The 23,538-nt window shown below is 43.9% G+C and overlaps 1 protein-coding gene across 1 annotated transcript in view; it reads left to right on the top strand.

Annotated features, from left to right (window-relative positions):
• Positions 1–23,538, top strand: part of FBXO36 (F-box protein 36) — a 92,380-nt gene that overhangs the window by 34,941 nt on the left and 33,901 nt on the right. The window contains exon 2 of the mRNA XM_073625660.1: positions 749–857. Coding sequence (XP_073481761.1) covers positions 749–857 — 109 coding nt within the window. The remainder of the gene's footprint in view (positions 1–748; positions 858–23,538) is intronic.

The following is a 23,538-nucleotide window of genomic DNA, read 5'->3' as shown; positions in this document are numbered from 1 at the left end:
AGCGATGGAAGTGGGATATCACCAAAAAGCTGTAGATCCCATAAAAAGTAGGCCTCATAAATGTGGCATATTGATCTTGAGTGTCATATAAGTAGGCCTGGTTTTCCTTCTGCGTAAGATGACATAATTCTTGTACCCGGTCCTTAATATGAGGAGTGGAGAGGGAGCCCAAGTGACACTTTAAGTAAGAGCCAGATAACATGGACAACTCTGCACCATATATCATGTGTATATATATTTGTTAGTGAATTTTTTTTTTACAAAATATTGAGCATGCAACGCTGGTAATTTCCTAATCATTCAAATAAAAAAATAGAAAAAAACTTTTTGGGGATGATGGTACCATTTTATTCTATGGTTTCCTGCATATAATTATACAACTGGAGAGTGCAAAATCTGGTACAGCTCTGCATAGAAACCAAACAGCTTTCAGGTTTTATTGTCAAAGCTCAATGGAACAAGCTGAAGTTAGAAGCTGATTGGCTACCATGCACAGCTGCACCAGATTTTGCACTCTTCTGTTTTAGTAAATCAACCCCCATAGTCTCTTTAAAAAAAATCTGTTTGCTACATCTCTCTCTTTTGGATTGCTGTTTATTTTCACCAATTTCATTAACATGACACTGAAAATCTCCACCCATGTGCAGATATACAAATGCCTTCTTTAAACATTATTCATTCCTTTGTGTTGAGGCAGCATTGTAATTAAACTGGCTTACCTGGTTGTGACTCTTTTTTTCCTTTCAAGGTTATTTTGAGATGGTGGAAAATCTCTCTCCGAAATGAATTTCGTGAAGCAAGACCTGGAGAACTAAAAGAGTCTCATGAGGATTTTGTGGATGATTCAACTCTGCAAGGTAAGTAGTTGCCCTTCCTAAGTAACGTAACACTGCAATACATTAAAGGGGTCTAGTATACCATGGATTAAACAATAATGGTGTGCAGTATTCATTAGCAAATAGTCACATCTTAGTATGTCTAAATAGGCAATACAAGGTAAGGTATTTTTGTGTAATAAATACAATATTGCAACAGTCACTCTTTGTAAAGTATGGGAACAACCACATGGGGTGTCAACATAAAACAAGATGGAGTCAACTTTAAGGCTGGGTTCACACAATTGCGAATTGGATGAGGGTTTCCCCACATCCAGTTCGCACAGCAGGAGATTGTGACCGGCTCTCTATGGAACGGTTCACATATCTCCACAGCGGCTCCGGTGCGATTTGCACAGGAGCCCTGTGCGTCTTTCAACCAAAAAAGTCAGGCTGAAATCGGACCTAAAAGGGGTGAATGGAGACTCACCGGACTCCTGCTTTGAGCCGCTGCGTGCTTATATGTGAACCCAGCCTAATGGTTCATTTTCTGCTGATGAAGCAAATTTTACTCGAGACAACCCAGCACGATACAATACTGTTTATAGGCAGTAACTTTCAGATTGAGGGGTGTTCCTAGGATTGCAGGAGACCTGGGGCAGGCACCTTTTGAGCATTCCAAGGAGAGTAATATTGTGGCAACAGTGGGTGGTATTCCCAAATTGCATTAACAATGGGGGTGGGGGGTATGGTTATATAAAACTAACTCACAGAGTGCAGGAGTCAAGAATAAGCAAGGCAAATAATTCAGGGTTCGGGAGTACAAAACACACAGGGCACAGAGGTCAGGAGTACTTAAAGTGGTTATAAAGGCAGAAGGTTTTTTTACCTTAATGCATTCTAAGCATTAAGATAAAAACTTTCTGTGTGCAGCGGTCCTCCCAGCCCCCCTAATACTTACCTGAGCCCCATCACAGTCTATCAATCTGCACAAGAGTCTCGGCTCTATGGGAACTCTCCCTCCTCGTTGGGTGAGACAACATTGGCTCCCGCTGCTGTCAATCACAGCCAGTGAGCCAATGAGGAGAGAGAGGAGGCAGGGCCGAGCTGCAGCTCTGCTTGCTCTGGGAGCATTCGGCAGGACGGAGCGGCCAGGAGTGCCGGCGGGGGACCCGACAAGAGGAGGATCGGGGCTGCTCTGTGCAAAACCACTGCACAGAGCACGTAAGTATAACATATTTGTTTGTTTTTTTAAAGCCAAGCCTTTAATTTGACTTTTAAGCACACAGCACAGGTGTCATGAGCATTTAAGGCACAGAGCACAGGAGTATATAATGCACAGAGCACAAGGCCATGAGTACATAATGCACAGAAGTCAGGGCCTAATGTGTAAGGGTCAGAAGTGTGTAACACACAGGACAGTGTACAACCAAAAATGATGCCCTCTTTGAAGTACAATCATGTCCCTTAACTTTCCATCCCACCGCCCATCCCCAGTACAGCTCTCTTTAACACCCCAAATCCCACCAATACAGAACATATAACCACCAAATTCCCCCCATTGCCAATCCTTTCCTTCTCTCCAAATTCCTTCGGTACAGGTTTCTAAATCCCCTCCCCCCCCCCCCCCAATACAGTGGTATACCCCCTACCCAAACTTCAGATTGGTGCAATGCTCTGTGAGTAGAAGTCCTCCCCTTGGTTGTGTCATGCCACACTGCACATCAGAGCCTGACTTTATTTATTTATTTATTTATTTATTCATTTCAGCGCTGCAGTGACACTTGCAAAATATATGGGGTGGCACAATGGTGTAGTGGATAGCACTTTTGCCTAGCAGCAGTAGGGTCACTGGTTCGAATCCCAACCACGACACTATATGCCTGGAGTTTGCATGTTCTCCCTGTGCTTGCGTGGGGTTCCTCCCACACTCTGGTAGGTTAATTAGATCCTTCCTTAATTGGCCCTAGTATGTGTATGTATGTATGAATGTGAGTTAGGGACCTTAGATTGTAAGCTCTTTGAGGGTAGGGACTGATGTTATAGTAAAGCGCTGCGTAAATTGACGGTGCTATATAAGTACCTGAAATAAATAAATAAAATGTACCCTGGGTGCCTGGTGCTAGCTCATTGAGAGACAAATGGAGTCATGGATATGTAGATCAGGTAAAGGTAGGATCTAAAAAGGTCCAGATTGCTCACATTTGGATCATCAGATCCCCATGTATTAAGTACATACCCCTAGACCAGGCATCGCTAAATGGCAGACCGCGGTCCGGTTCTGGCGCAGTAACCATCCTACACAGACAGCAGCCTTGCCAATCTTCCCGCCGCCGGCTCACCTGCCTGCCACTGCTATCTTCACAGCTTGGCAGGCACGCACGGGTCTGTCCCTTCGATAAGATCCCCACACTGCCTGTCTTATTCACACAAGACGTGAATCACTTCCGCTCTGGACAAAGGGTGTGACTTTTTAAGTAAGAAGCGGGAGATTGGTTGCTACGCAGCGGGGCGGTCCCAGCAATCAATCACCCACCTTTTTCATGAAAAGTCCCTCCCGTTATCCAGGGCTGCCATGCTTTCCATCTTGTGTGAATAAGGTAGGGCTCTGTGGGGAGGGGGGGGTGCTGTGCTGTTATGAAAAGGACAGGAGTCTTCTATCAAAGGGTCTGTGATGGGTCAGTCTGTGATGGGTCAGTCTGTGATGGGTCAGTCTGTGATGGGTCAGTCTGCGACGGGTCAGTTTGGGACGGGTCAATCTGCGATGGGTCAGTCTGCGACGGGTCAGTTTGCGACGGGTCAGTCTGCGATGGGTCAGTCTGCGATGGGTCAGTCTGCGATGGGTCAGTCTGCGATGGGTCAGTCTGCGATGGGTCAGTCTGCCATGGGTCAATCTGTGATGGATCAGTCTGTGATGGGTCAGTCTGCGACGGGTCATGATGGGTCAGTCTGCGATGGGTCAGTCTGTGATGGATCATGATGGGTCAGTCTGCGATGGGTCAGTCTGCGATGGATCAGTCTGCGATGGGTCAGTCTGCGATGGGTCAGTCTGCGATGGGTCAGTCTGCGATGGGTCAGTCTGTGATGGGTCATGATGGGTCAGTCTGCGATGGGTCAGTCTGCCAAGGGTCAGTCTGCCACGGGTCAATCTGCCACGGGTCAATCTGTGATGGGTCAGTCTGTGACGGGTCAGTTTGCGATGGGTCAGTCTGTAATAGGTCAGTTTGCGATGGGTCAGTCTGCGATGGGTCATGATGGGTCAGTCTGCGATGGGTCAGTCTGCGATGGGTCAGTCTGCGATGGGTCAGTCTTTGCGATGGGTCAGTTTGCGATGGGTCAGTCTGCGATGGGTCAGTCTGCGATGGGTCAGTCTGCGATGGGTCAGTCTGCGATGGGTCAGTCTGCGATGGGTCAGTCTTTGCGATGGGTCAGTCTGCGATGGGTCAGTCTGCGATGGGTCAGTCTGATGTGCACGGGAGGCTGCAATATGGAGGATATTATGTGGAGTCAAGGCATCAATATGACACTCGGACCTCCACTGGAAAAAAACATTTTCTGACTGGAACCCCTACTCTAGACCTTTGAAAATCTTTTGATGGGTAGCAATGGAGCACAGCACATGACTATTCTTTGCACTGCAATATTGAACAAGTCCAAAAGACTCATGCTTTACCTTCTTCTAGAGCAGCACTTGCAGAAGGTTGCTAAGAAACACAAGTGAAGAGCAGGGAAACTCCTTCATTTAAAGCTTCCAAGTGGCTACAAGAAAATTAGACTAGAGAATTGTCCTAAACATTTTTCATTGTTCATGTCTTGTGGGGTTTTTTTCGCTTCAATTTAGTCCTGCGTGGCAATGGCAGCAATGACTTCCTTATGTTAGACTTCACTCCCCATCATTCTTCCCCTATCTGGCTCCACCTCACTCTGATTTGTTAACAGCAAACCCAAACACTGTATCAAAAGCTCTCTGTCTGTCTGACATACACAACTCTGTGCTCCAATCTACTGTAACTTTGAATGCTACTGTTTTCCAAGGAACATTGCCAAAATACCTCCCTTCCTCTGTTGAACAAATTATAGCGCCGCTCCTCACCCTGGCTGTATAAATATAGTTCTGTGTTTCAGAGTTTCACCTTTATCAGACATAATTCAGGATCAACTTAATTGTTACTGCACGTTACCTGGTTTAAATCCTATTAAAATAGTTTAGGATTTAATTTTGTACCCTGGAATTTGAGCATTTGAATCTTACTGGAAAGTGAAAGTCAGCCCAATGTACAGAAAGGATTGGCAGAACTTCAATCTGCCCAGTGCTTCTGACCTCCCCAGGCAGTAGCACACAGGTAGAATTCACCTGATACTCCACCTGTTGGCTTACTTCTGTGGATCACAGGAGTGCAGTCCATTCTGCATTCCTGTGTGACCTGTTTTCAGCAGACAGCGGGCTGAAGCCCGTTGTCGGCTGACCTCACAGAGCTAGTCAAACCTGGGGAAAGATCACCACCATATGGTCAAGTTTCACCCAGATGTCTGAGCCGCTGAGAGCCTGAGCCAACCTCTCCCGTCCCCTCTACAGCCCAGCACGGGGGGGGGGGGGGTGCGATTGGGGGTTGCAGAGCAGAGAGATGGTGACTGACAGCCTCCAGCCATTGTTCATGGAGCACTGAGAACTGAGCAGTCAGAGCCGGCAGGGGACAGATGCAGCATTGGACCAAGGTAAGTATGATTTTTGAAAAAAAACTCTTCTAAAGCGGAGTTCCAGCCGTTTTCGTGTTTATTAAAAAGCAGCTACAAAAAGTGTAGCTGCTGACTTTTAACCACCTAAGCCCCGGACCATTTGGCTGCCCAAAGACCAGAGCACTTTTTGCGATTCGGCACTGCGCTGCTTTAACTGACAATTGCGCGGTCTTGCGACGTGGCTCCCAAACAAAATTGACATCCTATTTTCCCCACAAATAGAGCTTTCTTTTGGTGGTATTTGATCACCTCTGCGGTTTTTATTTTTTGCGCTATAACCAAAAAAATAGCAACAATTTTAAAATAAAAACACATTATTTTTTACTTTTTGCTATAATTAATATCCCCAAAAAATATATAAAAAAACATTTTTTTTCCCTCAGTTTAGGCCGATACGTATTCTTCTACGTATTTTAAAAAAAAAAAAAAAAAAAAAGAACGCAATAAGCGTTTATTGATTGGTTTGCGCAAAAGTTATAGCGTCTACAAAATAGGGGATAGTGTTATGGCATTTTTATTAATAATTTTTTTTTTTTTTACTAGTAATGGCGTTCAGCGTTTTTTATCGTGACTGCGACATTATGGAGCACAGATTGGACACTTTTGATGCAATTTTGGGACCATTCACATTTATACAGCGATCAGTGCAATTAAAAATGCATTGATTACTGTGTAAATGTGACTGGCAGTGAAGGGGTTAACCACTAGGGGGCAGTGAAGGGGTTAAGTATGTCCTAGGGAGTGATTCTAACTGTGTGTATGTGTGACACAACATTGATCACTGCTCCCGATTACAAGGAGCTGTGATCAGTGTCCTATCACTAGACAGAACGGGAAATGCTTGTTTACATCAGCATTTTCCAGTTCTTCCTCTCCGTGAGACGATCACGGGTATCCCTGCGGACTCAATCGAGCCGCGATCACACTCACGGCGGGCACGCGAGCGCCTGCAAAGCTTCTTAAAGGGCAAGGTACAGGTACGTTAATGTGCCTGTACTTGCCCTTCTGCTGACGTATATCGGCGTGAGCCGGTCGGCAAGCGGTTAATAAACACACACTCCCATGTCCCACGATCCACCGATGCAGCCGCCCGAACGCTCGGTTCTCTTCCTCGCCGTTCCCCAGGGCGGGCATTACAAGTGTGGGCACCCAGCTGTGACAGCTTGCGGCTTCACAGCTGGGTGCGTACTGCGCATGCGGGAGTTGCGCTGCACCTCCTCAGTGGTCGGGCGTGTCCCAGAAGATTGCAGGAAGGGAGGGGGAGAGGGGAACTTCCACTCGAGTCGCCTAGGCGGCCCAAGCGGAAGTGGAAGTGGGGTGCCGGTCAAAACTGGGTACCTGCTCCACCCCCCCACCACCACCACCAAAAAAAATAATACGTGCCAAATGTAGCATAGAAGGGTTTGAGGAGTGCTTAAAGCGGAACTTCCACTTTTGGGTGGAACTCCACTTTAAGCTTGTATCACAGTTCAATATTTATATGCTCTGAGCATACTAGTTTAAAGTGTTTGTAATCCCTAAAAATTAAAATATATTATTTTTTCTTTTTTATCTGTTAAATAATAATAATAATAAACCATGGAAAGCATTTGTCATATACAGTATGTTTGGTAAGTGCGAAAATATACTTGTTGATCCTGCCAAAAATTCACTAGGTTTGAATGTTTCTGTGCGTTCTACATTGTTCTCTCAAGCAGTGCTATCGGCCTTGCCCAGTTCACCTCTGAAAACGACTGAACACCTCTGTCCTATGAAGATAAGGAAAGAGAGAGAGGGTGTTCTGTAGTTCTAGTGCCTGTCCAAGGATGATAATGCTGCTGCTCCATAGATACAGTACAGTGAGTGAGCCTGGGTTTACACTATTGCGAACACAAACATTGCATGTGATTCGCACCGCATTGCTGTGCAGATCACATGCGATGTCTGTGCAATGCAAATTCAGCCATACAGTTGTTGGCTGAACTTGCATTGGATTTGCATGAAAAAGGCGCAGGAACCTTTTTTTTCCCGCACTGGAGTCACAAAAAAAATCTAGATTCCCGTGAGCAAATAGCGCTTGCTGGTAACAAGTGATATCAGACTCCTATAAATAAATAATTAAGCAAACACAATATACAAAAATCAACATATAAATTCAGTGTTTCATAAGTACATTGACAGTGATTATTAAGAAACTTCTTTTCCAAAAAAAGTACATTCTCGCCGTGTAAATCCCACAATTGGTGATTTGTAGCTGAATGTGCTCCCAAAACAAATAACTAATGGAAGTAAAGTGAAGATCCCTACTCACCGAATGTATTTGACCCTCAATGTCATACGACAAGAGAGGTTTAAAAAGGGCTTAAGCGGTCTCCGTGACCAAATTATCCACGAACCAGCTCCAATCGTTGTCTCCTTACTGCATTCCGTACATCCCAGGATAGACCTTGTGACAATCAAAAAAGAACAGAGAACGGGCTCCAAATAGTGTAAAAAAGTTTTGACTCTTTATTTAAAAGCCTTCAAACAGGTACAGATTACAACAGGAATTTATGCAAACCCCTCCTGTGCAGGAATCCGTAACACCAAAAAAAACTTAGAAAAGCTCAGGTGTATAAACTTGTTGCTAAATATTTGTGTACTTAATTTATCAAAAGGACTCAAAGACTATCTCTATTGTTCCATAGCAACTGATCGATATCACACTTTGAGACTGCAACTGTTGATATCTTTTGTAGGTTGGAATAGATGATGCAAGAGGATGGACAGCTTTAGGCCCGGTTCACACTGGTGTGATGCGAGAACCCTGCGAATCTACTGCGGGTTCCCGCATCGCACCGACTCGCATGGCAGTTCACACTGCCATATGCGAACTTCTGGGGAGTGTCAATACATTGTTAACGACACCCCCAGTTCAGCTTGCATATCGCACTGCGAACTGACAGTCTGGACATGAATTAGATCGCATATGTGTGAACAGCCATGCGATCCAATTCTGGTCTGAACAAAAAAAAGGGTCCTGTGCGTGTTTGGACCGAATGCGGTGCAATATCAGCCATACTATCTGTATGGCTGATATTGCACAGCACAGAAATCGCATGTGATGTGAACAGCAGTGCGCTGCGAATCACATGCGATGTGTGGCATCGCACCAGTGTGAACCGGGCTTACTTGGCTTTGGCTGTTCCTGGGTGAACTTTTTGGAATTATTTTACCAATAAAAAGATACTTTTCTACAATTTAGGACTTGCATGATCTGGCTGAGCCCGTTCAGCGCAATTGCCATTCTATATCTCCTGACCAGTGCAGCACACTGATTGTCATTGACATAAATGGCTTTGTGCTGCTGTACTCATGTATATGGCAGTGCAATCATAAACACGACTACAGTATACAGGCATATGCAAAAAAAAAGATAGTAGCGCCATATACAATACAAGAGTACAGCAGCGCACAGCCATTCAACAACAGGCTGTATGTTAACTACCTGACCTAAATAAAGTCAGTTTTGACATTGCTGTCCATTCTTAGGCTGGCCATAGACGGTTCGAATCTCAGCCAGTTCAGCGGGAACCTGCTAAGATTCGAACCATGTACAGTGAGGGAAAAAAGTATTTGAACCCCTGCTGATTTTGTACGTTTGCCAACTGACAAACAAATGATTAGTCTATAGTTTTAATGGTAGGTTTATTTTAACAGTGAAAGACAGAAAAACAACAAAAATATCAGGAAAAACACAATTCAAAAAAGTAATAAATTGATTTGCATCTTAATGAGTAAAATAAGTATTTGACACCTCCGCAACACATGACTTAGTACTTGGTGGCAAAACCCTTGCTGGCAATCACAGAGGTCAAATGTTTCTTATAGTTGGCCACCAGGTTTGCACACATCTCAGGAGGGATTTTTTCCCACTCCTCTTTACAGACCTCTCCAAGTCATTCAGGTTTCAAGGCTTGAACATTCAGCTCCCTCTGCATATTTTTTATGGGATTAAGGTCTGGAGACATGCTAGGCCACTCCAGGACCTTTATGTGCTTCTTCTTGAGCCACTCCTTTGTTGCCTTGGCCGTGTGTTTTGGGTCATTGTCATACTGGAATACCCATCCACGACCCATTTTCAATGCCCTGGCTGAGGGAAGGAGGTTCTAACACAAACTTTGATGGTACATGGCCCCGTCCATCCTCCCTTTGATGTGGTGAAGTTGTCCTGTCCCCTTAGCAGAAAAGCAGCCCCAAAGTATAATGTTTCCACCTCCATGTTTGATGGTGGGGATGGTGTTCTTGGGGTCATAGGCAGCATTCCTCCTCCTCCAAACACAGCGAGTTGAGTTGATGCCAAAGAGCTTGATTTTGGTCTCATCTGACCACAACACTTTCACCCAGTTCTCCTTTGAATCATTCAGATGTTCATTAGCAAACTTCAGACGGGCCTGTACATGTGCTTTCCTGAGCAGGGAGGCCTTGCTGGCATTGCAGGATTTCAGTCCTTCACGGTGTAGTGTGTTACAATTTTTTTCTTGGTGACTATGGTCCCAGCTGCCTTGAGATCATTGACAAGATTCTCCCATGTGGTTCTGGGCTGATTCTCCACCGTTCTCATAATCATTGAAACTCCATGAGGTGAGATCTTGCATGGAGCCCCAGACCGAGTGAAATTTACAGTTATTTTGTGTTTCTTCCATTTGCGAATAATCACACCAGCTGTTGTCACCCTCTCACCAAGCTGCTTGGCGATGCTCTTGTAGCCAATTCCAGCCTTGTGTAGGTCTACAATCTTGTCCCTGACATCCATGGACGGCTCTTTGGTCTTGGCCATGGTGGAGAGATTGGAATCTAATTGATTGATTGCCTCTGTGGACAGGTGTGTTTTATACAGGTAACAAGCTGAGATAAGGAGTGCTCCTAATCTCAGCTTGTTACCTGTATAGAAGACTCCTGGGACACCTGGGAAACAGAAATCTTGCTGATTGATAGGGGATCAAATACATATTTCACTCATTAAAATGCAAATCAATTTAGAACTTTTTTAAATGCTTTTTTCTGGATATTTTTGTTCTTATTCTGTCTCTCACTGTTAAAATAAACCCACCATTAAAATTATAGACTGATCATTTCTTTTTCAGTGAGCAAACGTACAAAATCAGTAGGGGATCAAATACTTTTTTCCCTCACTGTATGGCCAGGCCGTATGTATGTATGTACCAAGTTGATTATTCAGTCAACTTGGATACAACCAGCCTGCTGGATTTTACTTGCGATTACCGCTAGCGGCTGCTGTAGCCGCTAGCCAAAATCACTGTCTCGGTAGAAGGGATTCCCCTGTCAGCACGGTTTGTGTTGATGCGAGAATTGCGCAAATTTCTTTCCTGCAATCTGTGGTTGCAGGAAAGAAATTTACACAGTCTATGGCCTGCTTTAGGAGTGATGAAACTATTGTGAGGGCAGCTAGTTGATAGGGTAGACCTCTGAACCCTGACTCTGAAGCTGCAGAGCCAAAAACAAGATACGTAATGCTAAATAATGGAGAAAATATAACTCTTTCATAGATAAGCCTGAACAATTTTAATAATGCATTGCTGAATATTCAGGTTCCATCAGTGGCAGCCGCTCAAGCAGGCAGGGCGCCGCCCCCATAATCCATGCGCTTGGCCCCTAATCTACATGCAGGGCGCCGGACGCATGGATTCCAATGGGTTTTTTTTTTTTTAGAAGCACATTATTAGAACTGGAGGCTCTATATGGCTTAAAGAGGGTGAGCTCGGGGGCAGTGAGCACTGCACCCGGAGCTCACCCAGTTGTGTGACATTAGCTAATTAATATTCACTAATGTCTTCCTGTTTCTCCTGGCCAATCAGGAAGTCCTGAGACCTGATTGGCCGGGAGTCCTAAGACCCAATTGGCCCGGAGTCCTAACTCCTGATTGGCTGGGAGGAGAAGCGACCGCCGGGACTCGGGAGGAGACGCGGGGGGTGCCACCAAAGCCGCAACCTGGCTGGGGTGAGTACGCGGGGCCTGGCGAGCGATGGGGGGCGGCGGTTGATTGAGCGCAGAGGGGTGGATTATGTGGTTGGTTTGGTGGCTGGTTGGGGGGCCTCGGGCCGCCCCCCCCAAGAGAATTGAGCACCAGCCACCACTGGGTTCTATACTAGGTCAGGGCTGGTTCCTATACAGTATGCACTTAAAGACTTTTTAGAGTTCTAGATCATTGTTTTCATGCAATGTGTTTTTTAGGCCTCATGCACACTGAATATTTCTGACACTGCTCTCAGTAGAGTCTGGTGGGGTTTTTTTCTGTCTCTAATATGCTCCTGCATGTTAGCCTACATGTCCATGCACACATAGGTGTTTGGATGAGTTTAGAGGCAGGGGCATTTAGAGGCAGAAAAAAAAAACACTAGTAAATATATAATAATACTGTTGCGCCTACTCTGAAAACCGTGAGCAGCCAACACAACAATCAGACTAATTGTGAAGTGGTAATATAAACAAAATGTGTAGCGCTAATGAAAATAAGTACACTAAAAATATAAATCTATGTGTACAAAGTGCCTAAAACATTATGGTGGCACTTGAAACCAAAATATATATGATGGAACATATATTGATAAACACTTATGCAACTGTATGGAAAATTACAGTCGCAGAAATCGCTGTGGCGTGTAAAGCAAATATTCCCTGGTGAAATGTGTAAAAATCAATAGGGATAATACTTGGGACAAGAATATATCTGTAAATCGCAGTGAGTCTCACATATTCAATGGAAAACAAATAAAAAGGAAAAAGGAAAAAAAAAAGTAAACTAAAGGCCAGCTCAGTGTCAATAGGTAATCCTGAAAATCACCAAACACCAAAGTGTACAGACATGGGTGGATGGGTCCTAGTGTGAACAACACATACCCGATGTGTCAAGATAAAATATGTCATAAACACAGGTGCAGTGATATCATGTGGACATAACATTTAGCATCTAAAGTCCATGTTAATGTACAAAGTAAAAGTTCATAACAGCGAAACTATTGTGCTGTTGGTATTCCCAATCTTTTATGCTTCTCAGGGAACTCTGGGGGTGAGCTGACATTCAGAATGAAACCTTTACATCAATAACTTCAGGAGATAAGGAAAGATGGGGTACTCTTACCAAAGGTGGTGGACTCACAAGCCATGAGCAGTGAGTCAAATACGCTTGTACCGCCAAGCGGTGAGAGTAGGTCCGATCCCAATCGGTGCAGTGTTCTTGCCAGAAGGGGAGCCTTACTCAGCAAAAAAGGAGATGAGCTGAGCATAGACGTCCAGCTATCTTGGTTTGCTGTCCTACTCCGAAGTGTAGCAGGCTAAAATCATCATCCACATTCCGCTCAATCAAAAACAGTTCCCAGGATATAAAATAAAAAAAGAGAGCCTCCACATGGTGTAAATCCAACAAGGATAAGGGATTTATTAAAATAAATGTGTCTTCCAACATCCAAAAAAGCAATCTAGACAGTAAAAGTTTGGTTCAATTGAACTAAAAAAAGTGCAGTAAAAGATGGCTAGGAATAGCAAGTAGACCCTACACGTTTCGGCCTCATAGACTTCTGCTGTGGTATAAAAAACACTTCCAGCGCATCCAAGAGCAGCAGTGTTTTGGCAAAAAAAAAACATGCGTTAACGCTAGGCGCGTTTAGGTGCTTGAGTGTTAATTAATTTCAGTGGCCAGAATAAATTATTATTGACCAATTAAATTGACGCTCAAGCGCATTATGCTCCTAAACATGTTTACACACAATTACAAGCGTCCAGTGGTTTTTCTGCCAAAACAGCGCTGCCAGGAGGAAAGGCGTCTAGGAGAGATGGCAAAAATGTGCAGTGTGCATGAGGCCTAAACAGTCCTGCTTGCTACAGTTTAGCTACGCATGCCGTTGAAAAGAACATTAAGTACCAGCCTTCTGGAAAATTCAGAAGGAAAACACATTTGAAGGAATGGTAGGTCCAAAGCCCTTTCGTCCCTACTTCTCCTGTGGGTCACAGCAGTGCAGTTAGTTCTGCACTCCTGTGACCCAGATTTGATGTCACTCAGTCCAGCCTCTAAAGAGATCCCGACTTCAATGTCGGGATCCACCCAGATACCTGACTGGCAGCTGGCTCAACCTCTTGGTGCACCGATGGGAGCCCGAGACAGCTGCCTTCGCCCCCTGCACTGCCCAGTGCTTCAGTGAGTACTGGAGGAGCAGAACAGAGAGCCGGTGACTGACAGTCACCGGCTCTCTGTTCGCTGAAGACCGAGAACTGAGCAATCAGCGTCTTATCGCTCAGCCCTGGTTCACACTGATGTTATGCAGGAAATGTAGCGAATCCTGTGCATTTCCTGCATTGCAATCACACTGCATCCATGCGATCTCCTGCGGGTGTCAATGTTAGATTAATGACACCTTGAAAAAGGGTCCTGCACCATTTTAGTTCGGATGTAATTTGACCCATAAAAAATGTATGGCTCAAATGTGATATGCACAGGAATGTGGTGCGATTCAGTGTAAACCCAGGCTTAGTTCTCAGTCTTAGAGGTGACAGGGGATAAATGCAGCATCGGACTGAGGGGTGGGAGGAAAGAAAATCACTCGATTCCCCTATCGACCCAGTCAGTGTTGATGGGGAATGCCTCCCACAGTGCCATTGTGCTCTGCTGATGGGTTGGCGCAGGGAACCTTCCTGGCTGGCAGAACACAATGATTACTGCTAATGGCTATAGTCTTCAGCAGCAATTGCCAGTAAAAAATACAACAGGTTGGTTGTACCCAAGTAGATTGATGGATCGACTTAGGTACAATCGGCCTGCTCATACATGGATCGAAAATCGGCCGGTCCCTGCTGAACGGTGCAAATTTCAATCCATGTATGGCCAGATTTAGGTGCAGAAGAGCTAATAGGCCTTAATGCAGAGTCATTTTCATGGACTACTAAGCAGAAAGTGCAAAGTGCATGTGAAACAAGCAAATATGGCTCCTGCTTGTACATTTATGATAAAGCAATTAAAAATGTTCTAAACTGACTTAGGCCCGGTTCACACTAGTGCGATAAAATATATAAAGGAACCGCGCTAGACATAAATGATAATTAAATAATTGAAAATCATAAAGTGATCAAAATAATAAACTCAAATTGTGGAAAATCAAAAAAATGTATTATGAACCACATAAGTGTATTATATTGTTGTAGCAATTAAAAACATAATAAAATAAGGAAACCAAAAAACACACAGTCCGTGAAAAAGGTGACTTCCGTTATCCACAGTCCTTATTATACTATATTCCACCCATAGTGTATATATATATAGTATAGTATAGTATATAGTATAATAAGGACTGTGGATAACGGAAGTCACCTTTTTCACGGACTGTGTGTTTTTTGGTTTCCTTATTTTATTATGTTTTTAATTGCTACAACAATATAATACACTTATGTGGTTCATAATACATTTTTTTGATTTTCCACAATTTGAGTTTATTATTTTGATCACTTTATGATTTTCAATTATTTAATTATCATTTATGTCTAGCGCGGTTCCTTTATATATTTTATCTATTTTATTCTATACCTAAGAATTAGAACTGCAGCTTTGTGTTAGAGGGTAGCGCAGTAATTTTGTATTATTTTCTGTTATCCGCACACTAGTGCGATGCCAGAAATCGCATGTGATTCGCACTGCATTGCTGTGCACATGGAATGTCTGTGCGATGCGATTTCAGCCATACAAATGGTATGGCTGAAATTGCATCACATTCGCAACAAAATGGTGCAAAATCCTTTTTTTGGTCCTCACTGGAATCAGATCGCATGGGTGTTCACACTTAGGCGATTCCATTCCTGCACCATTTTACAGTTTGCACTGCGATCTGCGACCCGATCTGGGGGTGTCGTTAACTTTACATTGACACCCGCAACGGTTCACAGATCTCAGTGTGAACCACTGTGCGATTCAGGTGTGATGAGGGAACCGGCACTGGATTTGCAGGGTTCTCGCATTGCACTAGTGTGAACCAGGCCTAAGCGTGACCAAACTGACAGCAGATTACTGTAAATGTACTGGAAACTTTGTTCTAAATAGACACCCCATTAAGAGGGCTGAAGTGATTAACTTTCCTGGAGAAAATACTGCTCAAGGTTCTTTTCAGTGCTGCTCACATGCATGAAGGCATAGACATTTATTGATCAGATTTCTGCAGAAAAGGGAGTTCAGATTCTCCCCTCCAACAGGGATTATATAACCTAAGGGCAGTTCGCACCACATGCAGTCCAGTACGTTTTTTTTTTCTGAATCAAAACACATGAAAAGTAGATTATATGGTTTCCAATGGTATCGTTCACACCAATGCGGTCAGTTCCAGGGCTTTCCAGAAAAAAGTAGAACATGCTGCATTTTTCCTGCACTGAACCGTACTAGAACGTGGTAAAATGCATAAAAAACATACAGGAACACATCAAAAAAGGCACTGGACCCCAGTACAGTGAAAAAAACAAAAACAGGAAAAAAGAAGAAAAAAAGCATCTGGAATGCAACCGGAAACGCATCAAAACCGCACCAGAATGCGCTAAAAACGCATGCAGAAACGCATCCAGAAGAGATCTGGAGTGCGTTTTTTTTGGTGTGAACCAGCCCTTAGCCCGGGTTCACATCTATGCGAATTAGATGTGCGTTTCTCCACATCTAATTCGCATAGTAGGAGAATGTGACCGTCTCCCTATGGAGCCGGTTCACATATCTCCGGGGCGGCTGCGGAGCGCACTGCACAAAAACGCTGTGCGTCTTTGGCTCCGTTTCAGGGCCGAATTCAGGCATAGAATCGGCCCTGATTCCTCCCTGAAACGGGGAACAGGGACGCACAGCGCTCCTGTGCGATCCGCAGCCCATTATAGTGTGAACCCGGGCTTAGTGTTTACATACATTGGCAGGACATAAGGGAGCCTGGAGCAGCATTTTCCCCACAAAATTTAGGTATGTCTGCCCTTCTATTCCTCCTTATATTTATAAGCCATCAATGCTATCAACAAAAGCCTGCACATTACTCTGCAGGAAAAAATTAGTATGTACAATTTCAGAGGTGTGTATATGTAAAAACTTGCTGATATTATCGAACACACCGGATAAAAGATCAAAATCGCTTGAAATATGTGACCAACATTAGTAACTAAAATAGTTTTAACAAGTCTGGACACGTCCAGCTTGATCACCCTACCTGCTCAGTGTGTGCTTTTCTGCACTTGGATAAAAGAATAGTTAACTAGTTGAGCCCCTAACACATTGTAGCTATGCGCGTATTCATTTTGGCAATAATTCTGCTGATACTTACAATACAGAAGAGATACATTATTGTTTTTTGGGGACATACAAATGCTATTTTCTGGTGATATTACTGCCGGTTCACACAGGGGCGGCATGACTTGCAGGTCGACTCACTGAGGCAACCTGCACACGACTTCAGTGGCGACTTGCAAAACAACTTCTGTATAGAAGTCAATGCAGGTCGCCTAAAGTTGCCCCAAAAATACTACAGGAATCTTTTTCTAAGTTCGGAGCGACTTGCGTCGCTCCTATTAGAACGGTTCCGTAGTACAGAACGGGACGCGACTTGTCAGGCGGCTAAGTCGCCTGACAAGTCGCCCCTGTGTGAACCGGGGCTTATTCCCCAAGAGTTTTTTAATTTTTTTAATAAAGGTAAGAAATGTTGATTCCAGTTTGACCAGAATAATTTTACTTTTAATTCTAATCTTGTTCCTTTTATCAAAAGATCAAAATGATGTCTCCAGTCCATGCCATTATTTATATATAAATTTCATAAATTCTTTCAGGGTATTTTTAAAAAAGGATACGTACTTTGACACCCATGCTGCTACAAGAACCGAAAACAGTCTGGGATTTGAAAGCCCTGCTTTTCTCCCCTTTCTTTCTCTATGACAGTGGTTCTCAACTCTTGTCCTCGGGACCCACTAACAGGCCAGTTTTGCAAGATAACTGAAATACATCACAGGTGAAATCATTTGCTGCTCAGTGATTGCAGTATTCTAGTCTGCATCTCCCCAAGGTAATACTTAAAATCTGGCCTGTTATTGGGTCCTGAGGACAGGAGTTGAGAACCATTGCTCTAGGGCTTCCAGGACAGATCAGAGTGATTCTGACTATGTGACTGCTTTAATCGATCAGAATAGCTGTGATCTGTGTTGACGTCACAAAAGTAAGAAGAGGGAGAAAAGCAGGGATTTCAAATTCCAGCAGGGGCGGCCTGTCCATTATGGGCACACGGGTGCCGCCTCTCCTTTCCATCGCCGCAGCCACCCCCTATTCATGGGTCCGGCCCCTTTCAGGATGCCGTGCGCATGAATTACAGCGGCAGTTTTTTTTTGGTTTTTTTTTAAGCACCTGATTAGAGCCAGAGGCTCTAATCCTACAACTCTACTTCCACTTCTCAACTTCCTTTCTCAGTTGGGGTCCCCCAAGGTTCTGTTCTTGGACCACTCCTATTTTCAATCTACACCTACTCCTTGGGTCAGCCTCCCATGGCTTCCAATACCACCTCTACGCCGACGACACCCAAATTTCTCTACCCCTCAGCTCACTCCCTCTGTCTCCTCACATATCACTAATTTACTATCAGATATATCAGTCTGGATGTCACACCACTTCCTCAAACTCAATCTATCCAAAATCGAACTTATAATTTTTCCTCCCCCATATGCCCCTTCCCCTGATCACTCTGTCAAAATCGATGGCACAACTATAAGCCCATCCCACATGCCAAGGTTCTAGGTGTAGTCCTGGACTCTGAACTCTCCTTTAAGCACCACGTCCAATCACTGTCCAAATCCTGCTGCCTCAACCCCCGCAACATCTCCAAAATACGCCCCTTTCTAACCAATGACACAACAAAGCTCTTATTTCACTCGCTGGTCATCTCTCGCCTCGACTATTGCAACTCCCTTCTCATTGGCTTACTTCGACATAGTCTATCACCTCTTCAATCCATCATGAATGCTGCTGCCAGACTCATCCACCTTACTAATCACTCTGTTTCTGCTACCCCTCTCAGTCAATCCCTCCACTGGCTTCCGCTCACCCAACAAATTAAATTCAAAATACTAACAACTACTTACAAAGCCATCCACAATTTAGCCCCCAACTACATCACTAGCCTAGTCTCTAAATACCATCCTACTAGTTCTCTTCATTCCTCTCAAGACCTCCTGCTCTCTAGCTCCCTCGTCACCTCCTCCCATGCTCACCTCCAGGACTTTTCCAAAGCCTCTCCAATCCTATGGAATGTCTTACCCCAATCTGTCCACTTATCTCCTAATCTATTAGCTTTTAGACGATCCCTGAAAACCCTCGTCTGCAGAGAAGCCCATCCTACCCACACCTAATAAATGTTTTTTCATTTTCTCCATCAGCTCATCCCCCACAGTTATTACCTTTTGTTTCCACTTGGCCCTTCTTTCCAGATTGTAAGCTCTAACGAGCAGGGTCCTCTGATCCCTCCTGTATTAATTTGTATTGTAAGTGTACTGTCTGCCCCATGTTGTAAAGTGCTGTGCAAACTGTTGGCGCTATATAAATCCTGTATAATAATAATAGGCTTCAAAATAGGGTGGGCTCCGGATGCAGAGCATTGCGCTCGGAGCCCAACCAGGTGTGTTAGAATAGCGAATGAATATTCGCTATTCTAACACTGAATCGCCTCTCCGCCAATCAGGAAGCGTGGGTGTGAAACGCATTTCCCGATTGGCCAAAAGGAGAAATGTTCTGCTTGGCCGCCGAGTAGGAGATGGAAGCCGCTGAGCAGGTGAAGGAGATGCCCATGTAGGAGAGCCGGGGAAGCCGCCCGTGGTTGAGGTAAGTGCACCGACCGACCCAACCTGACCCGGGGGGGCTGCCGTGCCTGCATTTCCTGCTGTGAACCTAGGCTAACACCCTCCCCACCTCCCTGGTCCCTGCTGCACTCCCATGGGTGATTAGCTGCCAAGTCTTAGGCCAGCCATACGCGGTTCGCCGAGATTCGAACTGTTAACGGGCAGGCTGCATGTACTAAGTTGATTGATCAACTTAGATACAACCAGCCTGCCAGATTCTTTTACAGTTAATACTATTATCACGATAATCACTGTTTTTTCCCGGCGAGGATGGCTTCCCCCCTAACCGCCCCCCATTGGGTGCAGACAATAGCTTGTCATTAGGGATTCCCTGTCAGCATTATCTGTGTTGATGGGAGAATTGCTCAAATTTCTTTCCTGCAACCCGTGGTTGATCAGCTATTATTTTAACACAGCTAGTATGATCTAAAGTGTAAGTTATACTCTGCAATTTGTTCCTTTTATAAAAAGGTTGAAATTATGTCTTCAATCCATTCCATTATTTAAATATAATATAAATAAATGTATATATACATTTATATATATGTATATATATATATATATATATATATATATATATATATATATATATATATATATATATATATATATATATATATATATATATATATATATATATATATATATGTATGTATATATATATAAATTTCATAAAATCATGTAGGGTATTCAAAAAATAATTGCACACATTTGTTTTTGACACCTATGCTACAAGAACCCACAAATGAAACGAATGAAAATCTTGAGTGCCGATTCACACAGGGACGGCTTTAAAGTCACCCGACTCTGTATAGAAGTCAATGCAAGCCACTCTGAAGTCGCCCCAAAGTAGTACAGGAACCTTTTTCTAAGTCTGAGCGACTTGAGTTGCTCCTATTAGAACGGTCCCATTGTACAGAATGGAGCGCGACTTGTTAGGCGGTTAAGTCGCCGGACAGGTCGCCCCTGCGTGAACCTGGGTCTGAAAATCATTTTGCCTTTAGTTACTTATATTTTAACTCAGTGGTTCTCTAACTCTCTAGTGCTGTGACCCCTTGATAAAATTTCTCAAGTTGTGGAGACCCCCAACTGTAAAATTATTTTCATAGCATGGGTTGTCAGCACCCAAGGCAAGACAAGTAATTTGCGTCCCTAACCCACGGACATTTAGCGCTCCCTGAGTCCCTTCCACTCGTACAGTATTAAAACCCCTTATGGTACATTTTAGGATGTACCACTCTTTCTCTTTGCTCTCCTTTCTTTCCCTTTTATCTCTCTCTATTCTAATTTCTTGTTTTTTTCTCCCATTACTCTTTCTAGCCATCTTTCTTGTTCTTTCTCTGATTCTTTCTCTCCCTTTTTCTTTGTTCCTCTCCCTCTTTTCCTCTCCCTTCCATGTATTCTATATTTTTATTCCTTCTCTTACTCCTTGGTGGGGGTGGGGGTGGGGGGGTGGGATGGCAATGTTGGCGGGGAGTTCTGATCAGCCAACTTAGGTGCTCATGCTCTTAATCAAGGTCATCTGCTGATCTGAGAACTGTAGTGGGGACTTTTAATGGCAACTATAATCACAGGTAGTTTTACTCACTGTGTCTCTGACTTTGTGGTGTCTCGTAGCAGTGACACCTATGCTGAAATCAGGAGATAGGGTCTCCTCTAGCCCCTCCCACTTCACATTCCTCACCAGTCAGCTGACCTCTAGTCTCTGCCCCCCAGTCATGCCGTGAACTGAATGGGCAGCTGCGAAGAGGCTGAGTGGGCGGCTGCGGGCTCCAGGGACAGCCCTGCTCGGCGGCCACAAAAAGGCTGGGAAAGCGGTGCGGGCTTCAGAAACAGACAAGGATTTGGTGACCCCTGGCAAATCATCATTTGACCCCCGAGGGGGTCCCGACCCCCAGGTTGAGAACCACTTCTGATCTTGTGACTGTATGGTTATTTTCTCAGTTGTGCTCCAACTGTGAGCACTTATTTTGCAAGATAATTCAACCACACATCTGTTGCAGAAGATAGAAGTACTAAGGGGCACTTTTTAAATAAATAGCTAATTTATTTCTCAAAATGTATATAGAAAATGTTTATGTCCATAACTTGCAGTAAAAATATAAAGTCCAACAACAAATGTTCGATGGAGCATACACACGGTTAGACTTTCAGCTAACAAGCTCACATCCAACATTTTTTGTCAGAAAATCTAATCGAGTGTGCGGGGCATTAGACAAATAAAGTGCATTCTACTTTGGCTGTTTATCAAAGTAGAAGATGTTAACAAAACTTTGCAATTCCTATAGTATTTTATATGTGTTTTATGCTTAGGTTTATCTTGGTATGTGATTACAGGATAGGAGGTATACATCTTGAGGGCATATGGCCATTAACATATAGCAATTTCCTAAAGCCCAAGTACCCCAACCAACTGATCCTGTTTTGTGGATCTTATTGTGTAAGTCCCTTCACACTTGCAAATTTAGTCATTTTTGTTTAGCTGTGGGAGACCCAGCAGGGTTTCCCTGCAATTTTTAGATTGTAAGCTCTAACGAGCAGTGCCCTCTAATTCCTCTTGTACCAAATTGGAATGTAACTGTAATGTCTGCCCCCATGTTGTAAAGCACTGCGCAAACTGTTGGCGCTATAAAAACCTATATAATAATAATAATAATAATAATTAACTGCAGGCAGAAAGCAATGGGGAGCTGACAGTTCTTGCAGCTCTTCACAGCTGATCACATGTATTCACTCATGCAGCTATTACCTGCAAATGACCATCTGCATCCAGGGCTGATCGTCCACAGGTTATTGCTACACAAGCGATTGCATGTGATCGGCCATGGGCAGGAGCTGTCAGCCTCCCATTGCTTTCAATGGGGCTTCCCACCCGCAGCTAATTGTAAACAGCCCTATTCACAAGAGTGGATGAGACTTTAATCAACTATGGTAATCATTAATCCAGCAATACATGTTAAACCGCTTAAAATTTAAGAGATCCTGAAAGCATGGCCTGCATATTTGAGTACTGTAGCTGTGAAACACTGACATAGAATGCCATTATGAGAGGCAATACTGTGATATTAGGTTTTGCCTGTAGGTGGCCCTGTGAGATCTAATATGACAACCACAGTGCAATGAGACAGGTTTGTTAGGGGTTATCTCTTATTGTTACTCATAGGTGTGCGCAGCCTATTGCATTAGGGTGTGCACACCAAAGCTCAAACACACATGCATGTGTATATGTACTGTATATATAGGGCAGTATGGCAGAGGTTGGTGTCGGTAGAGCAGTGGACAATGTCAGAAGGGCAGAGATTGGTGTTAGTAGTTTCTTTTTATATATTTTTTTATTATTACTTTTTTACAATTTTTTTTAGGAGCCCCATTGGGGGGGCTTTGGTGAAATATCATGGGTCTAAACAAACCCCTGATGTCTCACTTTTGAGACAGAGAAAGGGACTAAGGACAGGGATTCACCAGTCCCTTTCTCTGAAGCCAAGCAGCAGGGGAAATCTGCCCAGCACTAGGTGATTAGGGTGTGCCCAGGCACACCTGGCACACCCTGTGCTGATGCCTATGGAAGGGATGGTACATTTAGGTAGACGTTTGAGCGTAAAGTCAATTCTTACTCATAGTTTCACAACTGCGTGTGTGCATATACTGTATATATAGGGCAGTAGGGCAGAGGTTGGTGTCAATAGAGCAGTAGACGGTGTCAGAAGGGCAGAGATTGGTGTCAGTAGTTCATTCTTTATATATTTTTATTATTATTACTTTTTTACAGTTTTTTTTACACTATTTTTTTATTATTATTTTTTTTTTTTTTTACAATATTTTTAGGAGCCCCATTGGGGGGCTTTGGTGAAATATCATGGGTCTAAACAGACTCTTGATGTCTCACTTTTGAGACAGAGAAAGGGACTAAGGACAGACATTCCCCAGTCCCTTTCTTTGCAGCCAAGCAGCAGGGGAAATCTACCCAGCGCAGGGTTATTAGAGTGTGCCCAGGCACACCTGGCACACCCGGTGCGCACGCCTATGTTGTTACTAATGGGGGAAATAGAAGTGATGGATAGATTTAGAATTTGCCTTTAAAACGAATTTCTTAGCCTTTTTAAATGTAAGACTATCTAAAATTGCAGGT

The sequence above is a fragment of the Aquarana catesbeiana genome, linkage group LG04, assembly GCF_042186555.1.
Source record: "Aquarana catesbeiana isolate 2022-GZ linkage group LG04, ASM4218655v1, whole genome shotgun sequence".
Classification (NCBI taxonomy): domain Eukaryota; kingdom Metazoa; phylum Chordata; class Amphibia; order Anura; family Ranidae; genus Aquarana; species Aquarana catesbeiana.
Note: the sequence above shows the minus strand (reverse complement) of the source record. Positions and strands in the feature narration are given on the sequence as shown.